General features: G+C 34.6%; 1 protein-coding gene across 3 annotated transcripts in view; it reads right to left on the reverse strand.

The window, feature by feature from the left end:
* Positions 1-378: 378 nt before the first annotated feature.
* LOC118182442 (uncharacterized) overlaps positions 379-22,206 on the reverse strand; it is a 118,313-nt gene continuing 96,485 nt past the window's right edge. For all 3 annotated transcript variants that reach the window (XM_035351796.2, XM_035351803.2, XM_035351787.2), the window contains 2 exons: positions 10,081-10,161; positions 379-6,854 (listed from right to left, as the gene is read on the reverse strand). In XM_035351796.2, coding sequence (XP_035207687.1) covers positions 5,097-6,854; positions 10,081-10,161 — 1,839 coding nt within the window. In that variant the 3' untranslated portion in view covers positions 379-5,096. The remainder of the gene's footprint in view (positions 6,855-10,080; positions 10,162-22,206) is intronic.

Consider the following 22,206-nt stretch of genomic DNA (forward strand, 5'->3'; position numbering starts at 1 on the left):
GACATGTTGTTTTAGTTAATATGGACATCTACTATGTTGAAAAAATTAGAAGAGAGGGCTTCGTAAAAATACGTTTAAGTCTTGCTTCCAATTCTGTAAACGAACTCTGTCGAGAGTGATTGTTTCGACTCAGATGTTCTGCTTTTTGTTAATGTTTTGTGTATGTAAAGATACTGACCTACTAACTTACCTACCGGCCATTTCAAATGCACCAGTCCAACAGCTTTTTGTTTCGCCAGGATATAAAATTCATATAATAAAAATATTGAATTCTTTTCCAGTCTCTAAAACTTGAAATCTTTGTGAAAATAAATGCTTAAAGCAGTAACATAACTTAAGATAAGTGTACAACTAAAAACACACATAGAAAAAAAACAGTTTTTTTTTTAAACAGCACACAATTTTATTTTAAATTTTCTGTACAAATGTTTCATTACAGTAATACATCCAACATTTCCATTGGATACCAAACTGCAATACTTTTTAACAGCAAAATTCAACCGATGAACATAACAGAAAATAATAACACATGACTAAATTTTAACGTATTCATTTTAAGCGATTCGAATTCTAAAATAGCTCATTTTTATATGACAGATGGCATTATATGTACAGTTTATTACAGCAGGTACAGTGTACAATGCGTACGATGAAATTGTGACTGATGTTCTAAGTGAATCTTTGCAAACTTTTCCAGTGGATTTGTATCTCACAAACAGCTATCAGAACGATTAAACTAGGACAAGACCGTGTGGGGGAAAGCATATAGCACTAACTCTTCAATACATTATAGATGATACATTTCAATCGAAGATTTTTTTAATTAGCACATTAAAAAGCAATATATTAGGCGTAAAACAAGATTAAGCATTCTATCTAATTTATAACTTTAACCTTTTAAGGACGGGCTTGGTGAATAAGCAACTCTCTGCTTAGAGCTCTGAGTATTGAGAGTGACTCACTTTGAACTTTGTTATAGACGATGTTTCCGTGCACTTCATACCTACAAAAATTGTAATAAATCTTCGGTAATTTATAGTTTAATTAAAAATAACAATTTGAAATTTGTATTCCATAAAAGTTACAAAATAAGAAAAAAAATTAATTTGAAAAAATGGCACTCAACGGTATCTGCGGCCCACAGCAACCGAACGGTGAACGGGGCTGGCTGCTTGGGCTATTTTGTGGTCTTCTTGTGTAACGTACATACGAGCCGTTTCCCTTAGAAAGTCTTCCACGAAGGCATCCATCCCCTAAGGCAGATACCTCAAAATCCGAAATGTCCAATTAGAAACACGACAGGAGACGTCAAAGAACCTTTAATACCATTTGCTGTGGCAAACGATCTTGGATTTTTATTTTGCCATCTGAGCCAACCTACCAACTGTAAGCTGAAATCTCAAAAATGCTGCGATTAGCTTCATGTTGCTTACAAATATTGTCAAGTCTGATAAGTCTTTACGAGTTGCTGAAAAAGGTTTTAAAAGCCCTCCTGAAAAGGTTAAAAGCCAAAACAGTAAGCTAAAATTAAATTCTGTGATAAAGATAAGCTCTACAAAAGTAAAATGCTACGAGCAATAAAGCACATGTTGTTGATTCGTATAAATTAGTAAGAAAACAAACAAACAAACAAAAAAACAAAAAAAAAAAAAAAACTGAAATGTTTCAGATTTTAAATTACGTCCAAAGGGGCGTTTTTTAACATTTTGTGTGTTACCTTTCTTTATTAAATATCATGTTCCTCGCACTTAAACCATAAGATCCAGTGCAACAGCAATATCGCAAAATAGTTTTAAAACGAGCATATCTTTAGAATTTCCGATACAGAGACTCACGCGCTGGAGATAAAAATGATTTTTCTGCACAACGTTGCCATTGCTCGCTTTGAAATCCTTGAGTTTGTTAATCAAAAATTCGTCAAAGTTTTAAAAAATAGGAAATCGATCATAAAACAAATTTCAAATTTCAAATTTGGTCTTCCACATGCTCATATTCGTTGGAGGATTACGTTATTCAAAATTCGATGACTCTATGTACCGTTGTTTTATCACAATACGAGAAATATACATACATTTATGCAGATTTTTCATTATTTAATTTCTTCAAATATAATGCAGGACTCTAACATTTTGTGGCAACAGTTTGAAAAGTGAACCGACATTTATGAGTCCGACGCAAAATGCCAAAACGAAACTAATAGTCCTTCGGGATTCAAATCCCTTTGGACTAAAAATCTGAAATGTTTCAGATTTTAAATTACGTCCAAAGGGGCGTTTTTTTAACGCTTTGAGTGTTACCTTTATTTATTAAATATCATGTTCTTTGCACTTAAACCATAAAATTCAGTTCAAGAGCAATATCGCAAATTAATGTTAAATTAAGCATATCTTTAGAATTTCCGATATACACAGTCTCGCGAGCTGGAGATAAAAGTTTTTTTTTTTTATATATAACGTTGCCATTTCTCGCTTTTAAAGCATTGAGTTTGTAAATCAAAAATTCGTTAAAGTTTTACAAAATATAAAATCTATAATAAAACAAATTCCAAATTTGGGATTTCAGATGCCCATATTCGCAGTAGGATTTCGTCATTCAAAATTCGATGGCTCTATGTACCATTGTTTTATCACAATGCGAGAAATAGACAATCATTTATGCAGATTTTTCATTATTTAATTTCTTCAAATATAATGCAGGACTCTAACATTTTGTGACAACAGTTTGAAAAGTGAACCGACGTTTATGAGTCCGACGCAAAATCGCAAAACGAAAACAATAGTCCTTCAGGGACAAAGCCCCTTTGGACTAATAATTCTGATCATAAAATAAACTTTTTACTTCAATATTTAAAAAAAAATCATTTCGTTGCTTATCGAGAATAAATTTTTAAATATGAAATATATATTAAATACTTCATTTAATATTTAAAAATTCATTCTCTATAAGTACTGATCACACATTGAAAACTAAATTTAGTTTATTAAGAGAAAAGGAAAACGTTTTACTCAGTCTTAATTTTTGCTTTTTAAAGAATCACATATGAAGATTCTAAATCGCTAAAACAATTGCAGAAAATCGAAATTTTTTGTGGGGGAGGGGACGAAAAAATACTGAAATTTTTGATACGCTCATACGAGAATATTTTACCGTCTCAAAACTTCGAAATTTAAAATTTTAAATTTTTACTAAGCGAATTACAGTTAAATTCAGAACATTAGAAGTAGAATTAAGTGAATTAGAATTTATTAAAACCGATGTTCAGAAATATCCTCTGAGTTACTAAAGTTTTCAGAATTATTCCACGGAAGAAAGTGGTCATAATCTAGTCCTGTTATTTCAAAGTAGCTTAAGTATTTCTAAGGAAAAGCATTTTGAGTGTTTTAAGCGCTCTGTAACTTAAATCACTCACAGTTTATTGCTTGTAAGTTAATTGCATAGACAAAAATTGTGCCAGAGCCATTTATTAGTTTGGAAATACTTTAATCAGGCTGAGCTCGAATTCAAGACCTCATCTCCGCAAACGAAGGATTTCACCAACTCAGCTCTCTGAAATCTCTGACTGGATAATTTATACTTAAAAAAACCATACTCAGACCTGAATGATATTGGAGATTAAGCATCGAAAGAAACAGTTCCGGGAATATTCGCTTTCGGGATTTCTGATTGGTTGATTGACGGGAAAAGCAAATCTTTAAAGGGGAAACTAAACAGGATAAACCTGCTATTGGAAACACATCTTAACCAAACGAAGCATCATTTGTTGGCTTAGAAGTTTCTCTATAATCGCACAATTCTGCAGTTTTTTTTTTTTTTTTTTTTTTTTTTCGAGTAATAGATTACTTAACCTAACTTATACCACACTTTAAGTATAATTTATAAACCTGATAGAAATTTGCAGTTACGCGCATTAAAATAGGGAAAAATGGATTTTTAATTTTGAAAATAAAAAGCAAAAATTGTTTTATCATGTGCAGCAATATCAGTTCAAACTAAATAATCAATTTAATAATTTCAAACTAAATAATCAATAATAAAATAAGAATTTCGTAAAATGTTACAGTTATTACAGTAATATATAAGCATTTCCCTCTTTTTATTTTTTTAATTCTAATTCATACGTGATAAAGATTTAAAATCTTCATTAATTTTGATAATTTATCATAAAAATATAAATAATTTACCACACATTTAAAACATTTTTGATAAACATAACTCAAAATATGAAGCTACAAAAACTTCATTTGTAACATATGCACAAATATTAATACAACATAAAAAACAAAATCAGAATATAAATAACATCAATTTGGAACTAGCTATATTGTACACATAATAAAAACTATAATTTTTTACATCGCAAAAAATTTAATAGATAAAATTTGATTTGATAGCTAAATTATCAAAAAAGAGCAAGATTTTCATGCCAGCGAGAAATTTCTAGCTAAAAAATCAATACACATATATGAATATTTTTTAAAGATGTTTTGTACTCGAACTATTTAATTGAAGTCAACAATTAAAAAATAAATCAAAATCGCGAAATATTTAATTTAATAAGAATTGTATTTGAAATATTAATTGAAATCAACAAATAAAAAAATTTACTTGAACAGTTAAAGAATAATCAAAATACTTAAGTGAGTTTTTTTAAACGAATAATATTTAAGTCAAAAATTAAAATATTTAAGTAAAATCAAAATATTTAAGTGAAATAAAAAATTTTACAGGCTCGAAATACATGAACTTCTTCTTTTTTTTTTTTTTTTTTTTTTTTTTTTTTTTTTTTTTTGGCCCTGATAGCACAAAATATATAGGAGAAATTATTTTCATTTCCAAATCAATAAAAATTTACAAAGGTGATGGGATAGTATAATCAAAGAAGCTTAGTTGGTTCGATGAAGATGTTAACTTTTGCCTAAGAACTAATAAGAAGCAAATCTGAGAGCTTTCAGCTATAGCTAACCAGTTTAGTTGTCTTGATTCGTGATCAACACCAACACATAAGCATGATCTAATAAGCTAGCTTTAGGTACTTGATCATCTTAGAATCATCCTAAGCCGATTCACATTTGTCCTGGAGAAAAGTTAATGCATATTTACATTCTTTGATGATGGTGATGATGATGATGATGATGAAAGCGCTCATGACCACGATCCGGTCTCGGACCTAGATTCCGTATAACAATCTTTGGTATATTGCCATTAGGGTCAGAGTTGATGACAGTCAATGTATTTCCTCGGCACTTAAAATTGCGACTAGTGGTCTCTGGTTTGTTCTTGTACATATTCACATGTGGAAGCACAGCGGGTAACATTTTATAAGACGGATGTTCCGTCCGACAGGGTGTTGTCTGGCGACTGTGTTCTAGCACTGCTGGATTTGCAACCTGTTTGGAACGATGCACAGGTGCGTCGCCTTCATGACACCGTTTCCTACTACAGGTGGACAAGTCCAATACTCCACAGTCACTATTCACATTTGTTGTAGTTGATGAAGAATTGGTGGTAACGGCAATACCATTGCATTTATTTGCCACAACTGTCTTTGTTTCGGTTTCGTTAACAGATGCATTTGTAGAGATAGAAATCGATGGCTGTCGTTCTGAGTCAGGAGTCTTTGGAACCGACTCAGGGGAACCTAAATCTTCATCACCGCACAAAGAACGCGCTTCAGCTCGACTGCTGATATCACTACCTCGACCGCTGTCCACTTCGCCGTCGTCAACGACATCTATTTCCTCATCTTCAGGATCCTCCAATTTCGAATCAGTCTTAGGAGTGATGTCAGGCAGTTTATTCTCGAAATTCTCAGAATCATCTTTGGATATCACGTCCGGTTCCGCAATCACTAATGGTCCTTCAAAAATATCGTTATCCAAATCCATCTTGTCATCGTCAGGGTTACTTTTGGTGTCCTGGTGATTTTCTTCAATTATAGGCCGTTCTTCTTCCACAGGCTTGACAGGCGCAGGTTCCTGCGGTGTGGCACTGTCTTCGTCACTCTCTTTCCTTTCGGCACATTTAGGTTCAGAGGGGACGGATATAACAAGAGGAGCAACACTCTTGATTGAGGCCGACTTCAGTTGGGCAACTTTAGATTCTAATTTGTCACTTGAACCTCTGGATGATTTGGACTTTTTTGAAGAAGATTTCTTAGTTTCTTTGGGCGACATTTGGCGGAGGCACGATTCCAACCGCGAAAATCGCGGTGGCGATAGTTTTAAAGGAGGTACTCGGGGTGGCAATAGATGAGAAGAAATTCTAAAAGGGGGCAAAGTATTTGGGGGCGATTTTTTGATTGAAATACCGGTGTACAACCCATGCGTCACAGTACCAGTCGACACTGTTGTACTCGATGTAGCAAAAGACGTTGAAGTCTTAGTCAAAGGTGCTACAGTCATTACTGCTGGCTTATTTTCAGCACTGGTGCCTGATTTATTCGCACTAGCAGAATGAAATTTAAAAGTTGGTCCCTTCGTTTCCTTCTTATGAGAATTATGTGTGATAGGAGAATTGTCTTTAATATCATCTGCTTCACTCACTGGTGGATTGATCGGAGAAACTTCTGGCTTAGGATCAATTTCAGTTGGTTTTTCCTGGCTGCTTTTGTCTTCACTGACAGTTTCAGGACAAGGAATGCTGTCTTCTTTCTCAGGTATGGAAGGGGTTGTAGGAACTACAGCTTGTGCAGTAGAAATCGCTGTATTTTCCTCCATTGCTACTTCAGATGTGGTGTCCAGCGTCGCTGGAGCTACATTTTCTGTTTCTGATTCTTTAGAAACATATCTATGATGTGTTTTCAATTTTTTCGGAGGTCGTTCGATGATTCTGTAGAAAAACCTCATTGGTCCGCTCTGAAATGGGAAAAAAAGATTTGATTAGCTGTCATATGTTTGCCGAACAACTTATTACTTATTCAGAAGTCAAACAACAAAAATCAGCGTTAATTCACAAAATTTTCACAGGACTAGTTTCGATGGTTTTACCGAACCATCAGCTTCAGCTGCAAAACCGCAAATGAACAAGATAGGAAATAATGTTTAGATAAGATAAGAAAGCCTGGACAAGAATAAGCAAGTGGCGCCATCTGTTGGCGAAACCAGAATTAAAACATAATTTCTCTAAAAGCCGAAGGCAAATTTGGATTGGAATTAGGATCGTTAACTAGAACAGAAAGATTTTTATGAATGTGAAATGCCTCTAGAAAATCCAGTTCTCCAATGGAAGATGTTTTTTGAATAATTTTGGCAGCAGAAAAATTGAAAGTGTGATTTTCGGACCAACAATGTTGAGCAACAGAAGACTTCTGTGTTTCCTTTTTTCTAACATATGCCTCATGTTCTTTGACGCGAAATTTTAAGGCTCTCTTAGTTTGGCCAATGTAAATTAAACCGCACTGGCAAGGAATCCTATAAATACCCCAGGAATTCATATCCGGAATGGGGTCCTTGAGTATAGAAGTTGGAATTTTATTGATTTTATTGAACTTATTACTTATATTACCTATGAGAAAGATACTAAAAATCAATGAAAATTCTAATTAATCAAGGTGAAAGCTAATATTCTATGAGCGGACAATTGAAGATGACGCTAAATGAAAGTTTCTTACATTTATTAGAAAAGAAATCAAAACTAAGAATGCTTTTAAAATGTTAATCATTGTGTTGTCCCCCCCCCGCCCAAACTGTTCACTTTGAATGAATTACTTTACTATTATTCCAGTTACTAAAATGATAAATAGCTGGAAAAGATGTCATTTTTAAACAGATATTTAATGTATATATTTCATCGAATACATTTTATACAAAGTGCATTAATAAACAAAATAAAGTTTAATAAAACATACCGCTCAAACTGTATAAACTTTTAATACTGTAACAATTATTTTGCTATAGTTAGAATAAGAATAATCAAAACAAGTTTTAAATGTAGGCATGAAAAGGTATAAAAGGTCTTTGCTATCAAAATTCTATTATTCTGATTTTGTTACTAACATTTTAGTGCAATGTAGTTACTTTCGTTTTATGAATCTCTTTTAACAAAATCCTCTTAGAAGCGATCCCGATGCCTTTGCTTTTATCTATTCTTTTTATTGCTTCCTTATGAGAAAAACAAAATGCTCTTAAAATTTATCTCCATGCTTTTTCTGCCTTTATCTTTCCTTTCTTTACTTTTATCTGTTGGTGTCTTATGAAAATATGTACATACGCTCCCCACTTTAAGAATTTTCATTTTACGAATTTTCGCAGACAAATCTGTTCTCAAAAAGTGAAACTTGTTTGAAGTCTTTAGTCTCTTTACGGCACTGCCAAGAGGACTGCAGTATTTACCAATTGTGTAAAAAACATCCCTAATGCATGGAAAGATGAAAGAGATGTAAACAATAAGATGTCCGCCAAAAACATCGCGGAGCAAACAGAGCAAGGAGAAAACGTCGTGGTATAAAACATCATGGGAGAAAAGAAAGCGAAGAAAAAATATCGCAATTCTAAAACATCGTGGTACAAAATATCGTGGTCTAATATAATGAGATTCAAAACCTTCGCAGTTTAAAAATATCGTCGTCAAAATATGGTGGTAAAAAATAAAGTACCTACAAATCATCGCATGACGATAACATCGAACACATGCGTTTTCAGGTTTTAAAAGTTGTAAATGCATAATGATTTGGGAGCGGAAAAAGGAAGGAGGGATTCTTTTATTTCTATATTTCATATTTTTTAATGAACTAATAAATTTTGTTGAAAAACTAAGGAGGAAACTTAAGCATTTAAAAATCGAAAATGAAAATAAAATTAATGCATCTTATAGAACTTAATAGAATTTTAAATTGACAGAGTTAATTAACAAAGGTGATTAATAAATTAACCTTTTTTTTTATAAAGTTTTACTCATAATTTTTTTACGAAAAAATAAGAGTCTAAAATTGCTTAGAAAAAAAGAAGATAAATAACTATAACTGCATGAGGTTACCTCTATAGAAATTGCTTAGCTAATTATCGAATTATTTTCTTCCGCATTTGTTAATCTAATATTGTTTTAGTGAAAATTTATATTTTGTTCTGTTACCGTTTATTCTTAAAGTGTCGTTAACATTTTCCTGTATAGCGTGCAATCAATTTTTTAGATGTCGATTTGTTAGTTATGACGAACGTCAGTTACATAATATGCCAATATGAGATTTGAAAAACGCATGTGTTAGATGTTATAATCATGCGATGATTTGTAGGTACTTTATTTTTTACCACCATATTGTCGACGACGATGTTTTTAAACTACGAAGTTTTTGAACCGCTTTATTTTCGACCACGATATTTTCTCATCGCTTTCCTTTCTCCCGCGATGTTTTCGGCTGTAACTTTTACTTCATCAAATTTTTTTTTAAAGTTTAATTTTTTTGAAATAATATTATAAAGTTTCTTAACTAACAAGAAAAGAAACAAAATAATTGCATTTTCACATCGAACAATTTAAGTGTACTAATAACTCTGTAACACAAAAATGAAATAAATTAATTATTTTCTTTTAGAGACTGAGTAGTTACCATATTTCATGCATTATTTTATTTGCGTAAGAGCCGCTCTATGGCCACCCCTATTGTATGCTATCCCTACAGTGATCCTAGGCATTTTCATCTCCTTTTTTGTAATCTCCGTAGAAATTCTGCTTCATTCTAATGCTTTGCGACAGCAATTTTATCCCTCGTTCCGCGATAAAGAAACTTTAAAAAAAAAAAAAAAATGTCCGATTATGCCGGCCTGGTTAATCGGGAGTTGACTGCATTAGCCAGTTCATTGTTCTTTGAAGAAAAATTAGCACAGTTATCAGAAGAATCAGTTTCACTCCATACGTTGACGTTTCATAAATAATAATAATAAATAAATAAATAAAATTAAAAATTAAAAAAGGGAGAGAAAAAATTAAACACTAAATAAAATTTACATCTGTTATATAGTATATTGTTGGGATTTTTTATACGCAATTTCACAAAATACTTAACATAATATGTTTACCTTTTAAAAGTAAATTAATTCTATTTACGCGAGGAAATGCTGCATTTAGAAAATTTTCAAATCTTACCCTTCTCCAAAGAAATATGTATGCTACATCCATTAGAGTATAATCGTCCTGCAGAGATTCCTTATCATACCGCAAATCAACCTGGAAGGGGAAAGAATTCATTCAGTTACTTATTCTTAACAATCGGAAACACAATATATAAAACAGTACATACACATGCAACTATGTTAATGAAAGCTCTTGTCCTTTCTAACAGAATTTTGTACGAACAGTAAAAGTCTGATAGTTGAACTGTAGAGACATTAGGTACTTTTGGAAGCAGGCAAGATGAAAAATTAGCATTTTCTTCGTCGGGAATCGAACCGCAGACCTCTAGAATACGCGCCCAGCGTGCAGACCACCACACCACGAAGGCATGCCAAGGAGGCAGGAGAAAACCTTATATACTCCCCCTTTTAAAGGGCGACTGGGGTTTTTAGAGGACCCATTCGCCAAATCCTGAATGTGGAGAATCATCATCCACCTCCCCTTACCCTTTTAGTTCGGGCGCCACTGTAGAGACGCTAGATTAATTTGAAGCAGGAAAGATGAAAAATGAGCAACGCCTTCGCCGGGAATTGAAACACGGACCTTCGGGAATCGAAACGCGCCCAGCGTGTAGACCACCACACCACGAAGGCATGCCAAGAAGGCGGGAGAAATACCTTATAGAACATGCTCGGGTTTTAGCGATTCAGAATTATCATATATGTCAGATTATCGGTCTAAAATTGTAAAATGCCACAAAACTTCTTTTTTCGCATACTTTAGTGCATTGAATAGATGGGGGTAAATGCCTATAGCAGTGCTTCTCAATCTGTGGTTTTCGAAGCTTGCCCTCGTAGTCCTCTTAGGTTTCCAAACAAATACACAAAATAAAATTCAACTTAACTGCATGTAAATTAACTGTAGTAAACCCTAAAAATTTGGAAATTACACATGGCAAATAATCTATCACTTTTTCTTCAAAGACTAACCATTTTATAAAATTTATTAGGGTTACACTACTTACTGACTTCTCACTCTAATCTTAGCGACAAAAGAGAAATTTACAGCACTATGACTGTGGCGCTTCTTACCAGCGTACATCCAGACACACAATAGCTGTGGAATAATCCACAGGCTCATCCATCTCATTACGATGAGTACCGAGATCAATTTTTAGTTAATAATATAAAGATTATCCAAACTCTAATAGCCTTGAATTACAGAAAACAAATATAAATTTTCTTCTGTTAATTAACTTAATACCAGTATAAAATTAAATGGATTTTAATTAATTGTATTATAAAAATATATTGACAGTAACATATGCTAAACAAATTGCTCTCGAAGAGAACCAGAATAAGGCTGTCCGAAAAACATTCTAATTTATAAATGTGCTGCCCACTTGAAAAAAAGTTTGAGAAGTGTCGGACTATAGTAATTCTCCAAACATATTTTAATTTATTATATTTAATAAGCAAAATTTATTGAAAGTTTATTGATTTTAAAATAGTTTTTGATTATAAATCTGTTCCCAGAAAGTAAGTCTGCTGTGAAGATTTTTCCAAATAAAGTTCGAATGTCTATTTGTTTTATAGATTCTGCTCTCCCCCCCCCAAAAAAAATTATATGAATATTTATCTCTCTAATGTTAATCTCTAATGAAATCTCTCTAATGTTATATTTTGAAATTCCCCCCCGCCAACTTCTTAGATATATTTCATGCTTAAGAGATCGTGGTTGAATCTTCTTCGTCACTTCAATATAGTTCCTTTGTGACTGATGGCTTGAAGGAAGACTTCAAAGCTGTGTTCAATAACTCAAAGTATCGGTTACAGGATCAACAGAATTTCGGGTTTCCTTGATAAAATGTCGCTTCATGACATGTTATCATCAGATCATCAACTTAATAAGCCTTTTGTAATATTTTGTTGTTTGCTTGGTTCCAAGCAACAGCAGTCTGATTCCCCCCCCCCCCGATCTGAACTTGAAAGACATTGATGCTCCAACCAGGGTTTAGTAGTTTTACATAAACGAATTCCTATATTTACATATAAAATTTTGAATGACTTTAATCCATAGTTTAGGCCCACCAGCGGCCGAGCGGTAAAGACGCTGAACACTGGTAGTTCGGTCCGAGGTTCGAATCCCGCGAACGGGCTGGCTGCATGGGCGTTTTCGTGGTTTTCCCCATCTGTTATGTGTATACGAGCCAGTTTCCCTTAAAAAGTCCTCCTCGAAAGGCATCCCTCCCTTTAGGCAGATAGCCCTCGTGTGCTTTGCCATAAATGAATAATCTAATCTAATCCATAGCTTATATTAATGTTATTCATCATCTTATGAACTGTTAAAGTCACACGTTTCCCTTACATTCATTCCCATTACATGTTTCCCTTTAATTTCCTTACCAGTATTTTAAACAAGTTTTGAAAACATTCTAAATAAATAAAGATATATAAACTAAATGATATACGAATGCGAAGTTTTGAACAAAAGACTAACTGAAAATGGGAAAAAAGACGCGAAGAAATTGCAGAGTCATTTTCTTAAAATAAATAAATAAATAAATAAATAAATTTGCTTTAAAATATTCTTGGAAAAAAATTATTCAATATGGTAATTCAAGTAAAGATATGACTTCTTTTTTCAATCTTACGTAACTAGGTAGAGAAATTTGCATTCTTATGATTTTAAAAATACTAACAATTAAAAAATTGTTTAACTCCTTTAAAATATTATTAATTAAATAGTTATTCAAAATATCAATTTTAAATTTATTTTAGCGTAGTTCATATTTTAAACAAACTGAAAGTACGACAATAAAATTAATAATTAGCAATATTAGTAGTAGTAATTAGTAATATCACTAATAAGTTAGTAATATCATAATTGTGCAGCTAAATATGTATGTTTCACATCGTAAATTATTTTTTTTTACGTCTTTCTCATTTATACGTCGTTTGCGAATGGTTCCTTCAAAGACGTATAAACGGTGCTCTATTTACATAATAGGACATAATAAAAATGTGTTTTCTCTCTACATATGTGTATTAACGAAATTTTCTTCATATTCCAGAAGTCCAGAACTCAAATCTTCTAGTTTAGATTTTTCAAAAATGATTTAAGTATAAGAATATTCTAACAATTATAAAAGAAATGTAAGCAATCGTCATTTGCAGAAAAATCTGATATTCCCGAAATTGTAGACAACCCCTAAAATTCGAGAAAGTAAATTGCTGAAACTTGAGGCGCGTGAATGTCCAACCATGTCATCTCGAACCAATACCAATCTTACTATCTTGGAGGGAAAAAAAAAAAAAAAAAAAAAAACATGACACACTTTGTGTTAAGCTTCATATTTACAGACGGCTTTGAAGGTCTGTGATTTGCCATTTCGTCCGAGTTTTTGAGCAAGGCTATCTGCCATTCGAGGTAACAAATGTATTCATTTTTTTAATTATCTAAGGTAGCATGCATTGGGCATTACGCAAGTATCCTAAGTTTTTGGTTTTCCGAGTACCCATATTACGTCGGGATAAACAGCTTCCACCATATAAAAATTTATAGCGAGCATATGTAGCTTAAATCATAAATTTTCGTTGGTGACTGGGGAAATTAATAAATTCACTCATTCAAATTAGAAGCGTGAGTAATTATATAATTGTTCCGTTATGAGTGATGAGTATTCCAGCTGCATGCCTAAAAAAAGCAGCTGCTCTTTAACATTCCACAGCATTCGAAATGGTGCATCTCTGCTTTCCGATTGGCCGGAAGCGGAGGTTTCTCATTCCGATATCGGACCCTGGACCAACGAAGTGGAGGGTCCCGAACGCCAATCATTCCTTTCTAATTGTGGCAGCGGGCCAGTCGGAAGCCGAAATGAGAATACGACGCCTGAAAATATCACCCCCTCCCTTTTTTTTCTTCTTTCTCTCCCGTTCCGACTGGATGGGGGTGCCACTGTGTCACGAGGGCGTGACGACCCTCACTTGCCACATCCATCATGGCCATCCATGGCTGGAAAGCGGGGGGTGGGCGCCATTCGACTTCCGTCAACGGATTCCTTCGGTGGGCCCCCTCGTAGAGTTGGTTTTGGCGTAAAGGGTTGCTGAAACTCTGCGGGTTAGCCATATTTAGATTCTTTTCGCTCGTGCTTTCACAAAAAGAATCTCTTTTTCCTATTTTCAATTCGATACGCATATGAAACTTAGCTGCAAAGAAACGTGTAAACGTAGTATGACTAAAAGCGTCTTTAAAGGAGTCTTTCTGCAATTTTAGCTTGCTATGTCAATAGGCAATGTTGGCCCATATATCTTTCGGCAAAAATGTATTTAAAATTTACATTTGAAGTGTTTTTTCCTTAACGGAAAAAATTCGTCTTTTCTTGCAGCAAAATTGGCAAGGTTATAGGCAACTCATAATGGCACTAATCCAATTCTGTTGGTCACAGATAGGAGCGAGAATTCGGTAAATTTCTCGAGGCGCCGCTGGCTATATGGCGTCGCCTCGTCATTTGGTATGGATGGTCTAAAAACGGAATAACTATTGATCATAACTGTAGGATTCACGCAGCAAAAAACAATAAACTCATTGGAAGAAAAATATTTAATAACACTCTCCTCTCCAAAACATGAAACATAAATTAATGGAAAACATACTAAACCCATCGTCATTAGCTCATTGCAAATTCATGACTTTTCGATCTATTACATCAGAGCATAACAAAATGGAATTTTTATGTCCTAAGACTCCACCGATTTTATAACGATACCCTGTCATAAACACGCCGACACCTATATGCAGACGACTATTTGTCAAGATAAAATCTTTCAGATGGGCGTCCTGCCATCTTGTTGAAGGCAGTATTTTTCGTTATATAACCTGACGTTCATGAGAGTGCCGTCTACCTTTGTGTCTTTATGATTTAAGTGTCTTGATGAACAATGGAAAATGTTCGAAAAGGTGCTATCACTTTTTTTTTTAAACTCACCATGCCAGTCAGACCATCCGCATCCGCTCCTGGTCACAACCGTAGTGTAACCAATTCTTAAAAATTCTAAGGAGTTACAGCGTGGAAGTCGTCGGGTTATGCGGAGAAGCTTCGATTACACTTGTAGTTAAAGCTTGAATTAACTCTGTTTCACTTTGAAAAACGGTTTCCTATTCGAAAGTTGCTAAGCATACTCTTCTAAAATTTGTCGGTAACTACGTAAATAACTGCGTCTACTTTATTGTAAAAGTTTATTACTATTAACTGATTTGCTACCGTATTTACTCGGGTAATAGTTGCACCCCCTTTTTGAAGCAGAAAAAACCGTCAAAAGTGCACAATATTGTGTAGTAGATTATCCCGCATAATAATCGCACCTAGATTTTTTTACAATGAAAAATTGGCAAAAAAAGTGCGACTATTACGTGAGTAAATACAGTAATTATGGCAAATGTACGCGAGGGTATGGCCTTAGATATTTTTAAGACATTTTTAAAGAAAAATGGCTTGTATTCACGTTACATATTAGAAAAAGCATGAAATCTTCATATGATTAGCTCGTTCGCTAGGAATCGAACTCGAGATGGGGGGAAAAAAATTGCGGTTTTATTCACTCTTTCGCTAGAGGGTTTTAACTGTCGTCGGTTTAACGTCGCTGAACTCTTGTCACTACTGTTATTAGATGAATATTCTAAAGAACAATAGTTCTGTAACAAATAATCTGACGCTATAAAGTTTTTCCAATTCTAATCTTCCGATACATTTTTTATTATTTAAGAAGTCTTTTATAAAATATGAGATCTTTTTTATGGAACTATTTACTGTGCTATTTTGAGACAAGTATGCAGCATAAAAAAGAAACGGCAATTCTTTTTTTATTACTGTTTTTTAACTTCTGCCGTTTCTTTTCTATTCCTTTTCATTCATTCTTTTATATCCAAATCTGTTTGAAATCATCGCATATGTGATCGAGATTTTTATACTGAAGAAATACTAAAAGATAAATATCGCTGTGGTGGTATATGATAATAAATCTGAATGTGCATAAAAAGGCAAAGAAAGACTCAGCGGTAAAAAATATCGATTGTCCATTCACATGGGCGGTGGGATTGTTTTCCATTTGCGAACAATGAATTTAACGTGTGCTTTAGAAAATCTACAAGCGGAAAAATAAAATTCTGCAGCTTTCGGAATGAAAGACGTACGGTTATTATCAGATATCAATATTAATCAAGACGTACAGTTATTATCAGATATAAAATCATATTTGTGAGATATGATTTTTGTTTTTCTTTCCCTCATCGAGTGTATTTTAGAATCTCCCCCTCCCAACCCCCCCCCACACACACACAACGGTCCGACACATTTTCCAAATAGCAAATGAATTTCAATTTCTGTAGTGTCTGAGCTAAATTTCAATTTTGAAGTTTTAAAAAAATACCTGAAATTATATGCTTTTGTAAAAAGAAATGCTAACCTGACAAACAAAATGCAAATATTCAAACTTTATTAACATTTCAAACTTAATTATTTTAAAACAAACTTTCAAATTTTAAAAGCATAGCAAGAATTTACAATTATTATTATTATTATTATTATTCATTTAGACTGAAATGCTTCCATTATAGTGACTTAGCGAATTAAAATATTACCAGAAAAATCTCATTATCTGATATTTCAGATTTTCGCCGTGTAGCGGCTGAAGTACACGCAAAACATTAATATTATTATTATGTTGCAAGCTGCATACATTTCGATTGAGTTTGTTTCCCCCCCCCCTCCCATGATCATTTTTGCTGCGAAGTAAAATCTTGAATGCAACATATGGGGAAAAGCACAACAGCTAGTGATGTTCGCCAGAATCGAACACGAGATGAAAATAGCCACCGTTCAGCGTGTTTACTCACTCTGTCACTAGTAACCTTGGCTGTTGTTAAGTTATTAGCTGAATATTCTGAAGAATAATACTTCTTTAACAAATAATCCGAGATATTATCATAGGCTATAAAGTGTTTCCAATTCCAGTCTTTCGCTATTTTTTTAAATGATTAAAAATCCTTTCGTAAGATATGATAATTTTCTTTTCTTTAGTTCCTCACAGCACTGTTACAAGTTCTGTGCAACATAAAAAAGGAAAGCCAAATCATTTCTGCTTCTGTTATTTTTTTCCTAGTCCATTTCTGTTCTATTTTCTATTCTCACATTAATTGAAGGAAACAAATCTTATTTAATAATAACAGAGTTTATTTCGTGGAATACTAACATTCTTTAGTCATTCGCTTTTAAACTTCCAAATAAACTATTAGTAATTCAAATAAGCTATTAGTTTTATTTCAGAGTATCAAATAAGAACAGTGGGCCAAAGGTGACACTTCGCTTCAGGAGCACATTCGATACGGTTGGCCTACGGAGAGAGACTGCTGGGAGCAAAGAGGCTGAAGCAGAATCTGCAGTAAAAATCCCTCCATTTCTACTTAAAGAGAAATCCAAAACTAAAACATGGTATGCGTTCACATTTTTTGAAGGAAAAAAAGGCAATCCTGCAATGTCTGATTACATTATTCTCGGAGTAAGAACCTAATCCTGGGGTAGAAAGCACATGGAAAGAAGTGAAAGTGAACTGGAAAAGAAAACCGGCATCCCCCTCCGCGTGAAATCCAAAAAATCGATACACACGCTTCTCACTTCCCTACAGGAAGTCTCCGTTATTAGGGTCTTAAAAGCGGGGCTGTCAGGTCACGTGACGCCGGAACTCGTCTCTCGGGTACTGTCACCACTCAACGCATATATTGCTCCAACACATCCGTAAAGATAGTGAAATTGGTGTAAAAAAAGGCTTTTCCAAGCACAACTGATACGGTGTTACATCCAGAACGTGGGTGGATTCCAAAGTATGTTCACACGCATGGGGGAAGACGAAGATGAATCGATGTTCCCGAACATGAAGCACCCTGGGTTTTGTAAGATTCGAGAAGTGAAACGTTCTTTTAATACCTAATTTATATTTTATGCATCTTTCTCCAAAAAAAGCTGTAAAGCAGTAATCACAAAGCAGTTTTGAAAGGGAAAAAAATGGGGAGTTGAGAGAAAGCTTCACTATTTACAATTTATGTAATTGGCCAAGAAGTGACATAAAATTAGTCGCTAATAAACACACAAGATATTCATCATTATATATGCCTCTAAACGGAAAATCGCTGGAACCAGTTCAGAAGCGTTAATATGGATTGTCAAATTGAATCTACTAGGAAATGTTGGTAAAGGTCTCCACTTGAATTAACTTTGGAATTCATGGTAGTGGGTTGGTACACTCCAATTTTAACTAATTTTAATGAATTTTCATACTAAGAAATCGTTTACTTTCTTTCTAAATGTCTTCTTCCTTTCTCTTTAAAAGAAAAACAAATATTAAGTAAGATATGCAGCACAAAATCGACTCTGTGTGGGATCGATATCCTCTTTGTTGGCAAAGAATCCCCACAGTGGCCCGAAATTGGTTTCGATGCTGTGCTGACATCGATCTTACGTTAGTATCGATCTTACGCAGCTTCCCTGAAGCGTAACACTTCAGGGAAGAATTTTCACTAATTAGAATTTTCTTTCCCTCTTATGAAACTGTCCTAGTAATAAGATATGTCTAAGTTATGCCAACGTCTACTACATGCCGCTGTTGATTCTATGCAGTATCCATCATAATCCGATGTCGAACCCACATCGCGTCGACCCTATGCAGGATTCTACGACATATCTATCCTAATCCGATGTCGAAACTATGCTGCTTTGATCTTACGCTAGAGTCAATTCTACACTACGTTTATCCTAGTACGGTGTCGGAGTCTTTCAGTGTCCAGCGTGCGTCGCGTCGATACTGTGCCGTTGGTGATTCTTCGATCTACTAGGGTCCGGTGTCGATTCTAGTCCACAGTCAAGCATAAGCTACGTTGGTCCTATGCTGGTGTTCAGTCTACGTTGTGTTGATATTAGTCTGGTGTCCAGCTTTCGCCACTTTGAGTTTTCGCATATTGATCGGTGTTGATTCTATGCCTGCCCATTATAGTTCGGTGTCGATACTCGTCAAACTGATTCTATGCCGGTGTACATTCTGCACTCTGTCGATCCTAGATTTATGCCGAGCCAACGTCCCATCCATTCCTATCTAGATTAGGTTTCTACGTCGTGTCAATCTTATTTCAGGATCGAGAAAACGTCGCGTCGATCCTATATTGGTGTTGATTTTATGCCGTATCCATTCCAGTCTTGTCTCCAGCCTACGCCATGTCGATCGTATACTTTCGTCAATTCTACAGAGTTTGAATCCTATGTCTGCGATGAAGCTTTGAGGATGACAAAAAACAGCATTAATTTTCTTACCCAGTTTTACATCTTTATCAAAATTTCTTTTTAAAACGTCCATCGTCTGCCGGCTTTGATTCAAGCACTGTCGATTCTATGAAATACGGCATTATACGGTCATTTTCCCTTGAGAGTTACGCGGTAACCCCCCACCCACCCAGGTTTCGTATACCTCTGAAAATGCCACGTGCCTTTGAGGATACGCATTATCATGGCTTGAGTTTTTTAACCTGAATACTACAATGCGTACGAGACATATCTGCCTCAAAGGAGGAAGACAATCATAGAGGACCTTTCTAAAGGAAATTGTCTCGTATTCATGTTACACATATGAAAACCAACAACTATGCATACAGCCTCTTCGCCTACAACCGAACCCAGGTCGAACCTCCAGTATTCAGTGGTCCTAACCAGTCGGCGACCTTTATGAGCATCTGCATACAGCAAAGATATGAGAATTTAATCTACATCAATTATTTGACAACCACAGTTTGAGAATCACGAAATAATGAAGAAAATGCTAAGCAGCAACGATGCCATCAAATCAGATTAATCCAGTAACTGCAGCCATGGATAATCATGCCATTGACAAAAAATATTTAGAATGTAAGGATATTAAAAAATATTCAAGAGTCGAAAGTTTCCGTTTTAAAATTGTAACAATACCAAAATCATTATTCCATGTACTGCCATAAAGCAAAATGTACAGGTATGAATACACAGCGCCTTTCATTTATACCTTATTTAGATAATTAAAACATATTCTGCAGAGCAGACCAGATACATGGAACACAGAGGAGTACGCAAATCCTTAATAGCTTGATTTCAGAGTTTTCAAAACAACTGCTTTCTCGTAGTAATCGCAAATGTGGACATAAACACACACGCGCGATCTGGAATTGCTTACGACAAAGCACACAAGAGAAACTCACTCCTGCTCCAAGAAGATTAATTTTCCCAAGGAAGCAATTTCCTTTATGCTTTTTTCTTTAAAGGACTCTGCTTTTAATCACTCTGACTCAATATTATTTACCAAGAAAGGTCAATGAGTGATGAAGTCCGTGACGCAGGGTCTTTCAAAATTCGTTCTGAGGCCAATGAAGCCCGGTTCTGGCAGTTATTTTTTTGAACGAAATGGTTATTCTATACAGAAAGCCCTGACTAAAATGAACTGCGACATTTCGCTATGCAACTAAATCGCAACTATAAACATAAATTTCTGTCATTACTGCAACAACTGTTTCAGCAGTTGCAGTAATGACAGAAATTTATGTTTCAGCAGTTGTTAAAACTGTACTGAATGATTGATGCTTTAGTTTTTCTTCGAAGAGCAAAATATAAAGAGAGCAAAACATGGACAAGCATCTGAGGAACAAATCTCTCTTTCGAAATGTTATCTCTGTGGGACATCACCCTTTTAGTCAAGAAAACTTTAAATAAAATTCAAGCCCAAATAAGGAAGTATTTTATCTGATATCAAAACCTTTCTTTAATTGTCGTATACATTAGCTTCGTTAATTTAGTCGTTTTTCATCTGCTTTCTAACGTGGACCGCTGAATACTGGTAGTTCGATCCAGGTTCGAACCCAAGCAAAAGGGGGGAACGAAAATTACGAAAACCAACCTCGTAGAGGTTACGGGGTTCGTAATTTTTCCTTCGGTAACCAACCAATTTTTATTAGAAAGTCTCCCACAAAGGCATCACTCTCCTTAAGCAGATAATCCTCGTGTGCTTTGCCATCATTCCATTAACCTAACCTTACCTTTCGCTTTTTATTTCATTTCATTGTTTTTAGTTATTCATGTTAAACTGCATTGATTTTAATTTATAATTCTTCTTACTACACTAGTTAATTTATAACAATTTATAAATACTTTTATTTATTCTTTTTTTGCGTATTGTTTCATTTTAATTCTTTTTTATTTATTTTATTTTATTTTCCCTCTTCCATTATGTATTCATTTCTCTTCCATATTCCAGATGGCCTTCCGAGCACTTTTAATTTAGAAATTAAACCCTGCATTCATATGCTTCCATTTTCTACTTCATCATAATTTAATAACAGAAACAAAATCTATTTGGAAATAATTATGTAAAGCACAGTAACATCTCAGTAACAATACCAACGCACACTAAATTAAGTCTTCCCCAGGCCCACCAGTGACCAAGCGGTAAAGTCGCTGAAGACCGGTAGTTCGGTCCGAGGTCCGAATCCCGCGAAAGGGCTGGATGCATGGGCATTTTCGTGCTTTTCCCGACGTGTAACGTGCATTTGATCCAGTTTCCGTTAGAAAGTCCTCCACGAAGGTATCCCTACCCTTAGGCAGATAGCCCTTGAGGCTTTGCCATAATCACATAAATCAAACCAAACCTAAGTTAATTCAAGGATCCGCTATCGGTTTTTTTAAACCAAAATGTAATCTTTGTTAATTTTACTACAAAAATGTAATGACAAAAAAAGTACATTACATGAAAAGGGTCACTGAACTTTTAAGAATCATTAGTTTATTGCTTTCGGATTTGATGTAACTGGATCATTCATTGTAATGGGACTTCTCCTTAACGGTAGCCCGCAACCGAAGTGCTGGTACCTTTGTGCAAATCGAACGCTGTTAATGATAATAATGCTCTGAGGCAAATTTTATAGCCAGTCAGGGTAGCAGTCCTCTTCTGCCGCGTAAAAGTGACCGACCTGCATAAAGGCACTGGCAATTCTGTGGTACCAGCATTTCCGAAAAAACAAGGAAGCTTGATAATTTGCATAACAGTGCGGTCACTTTATGCTAGAACGCTATTTTTCTATGCTAGAACGCTATTA

This window comes from Stegodyphus dumicola, chromosome 7, assembly GCF_044657685.1.
Source record: "Stegodyphus dumicola isolate Sdum_Otavi_A_Nest chromosome 7, ASM4465768v1".
Taxonomy (NCBI): Eukaryota; Metazoa; Arthropoda; class Arachnida; order Araneae; family Eresidae; genus Stegodyphus; species Stegodyphus dumicola.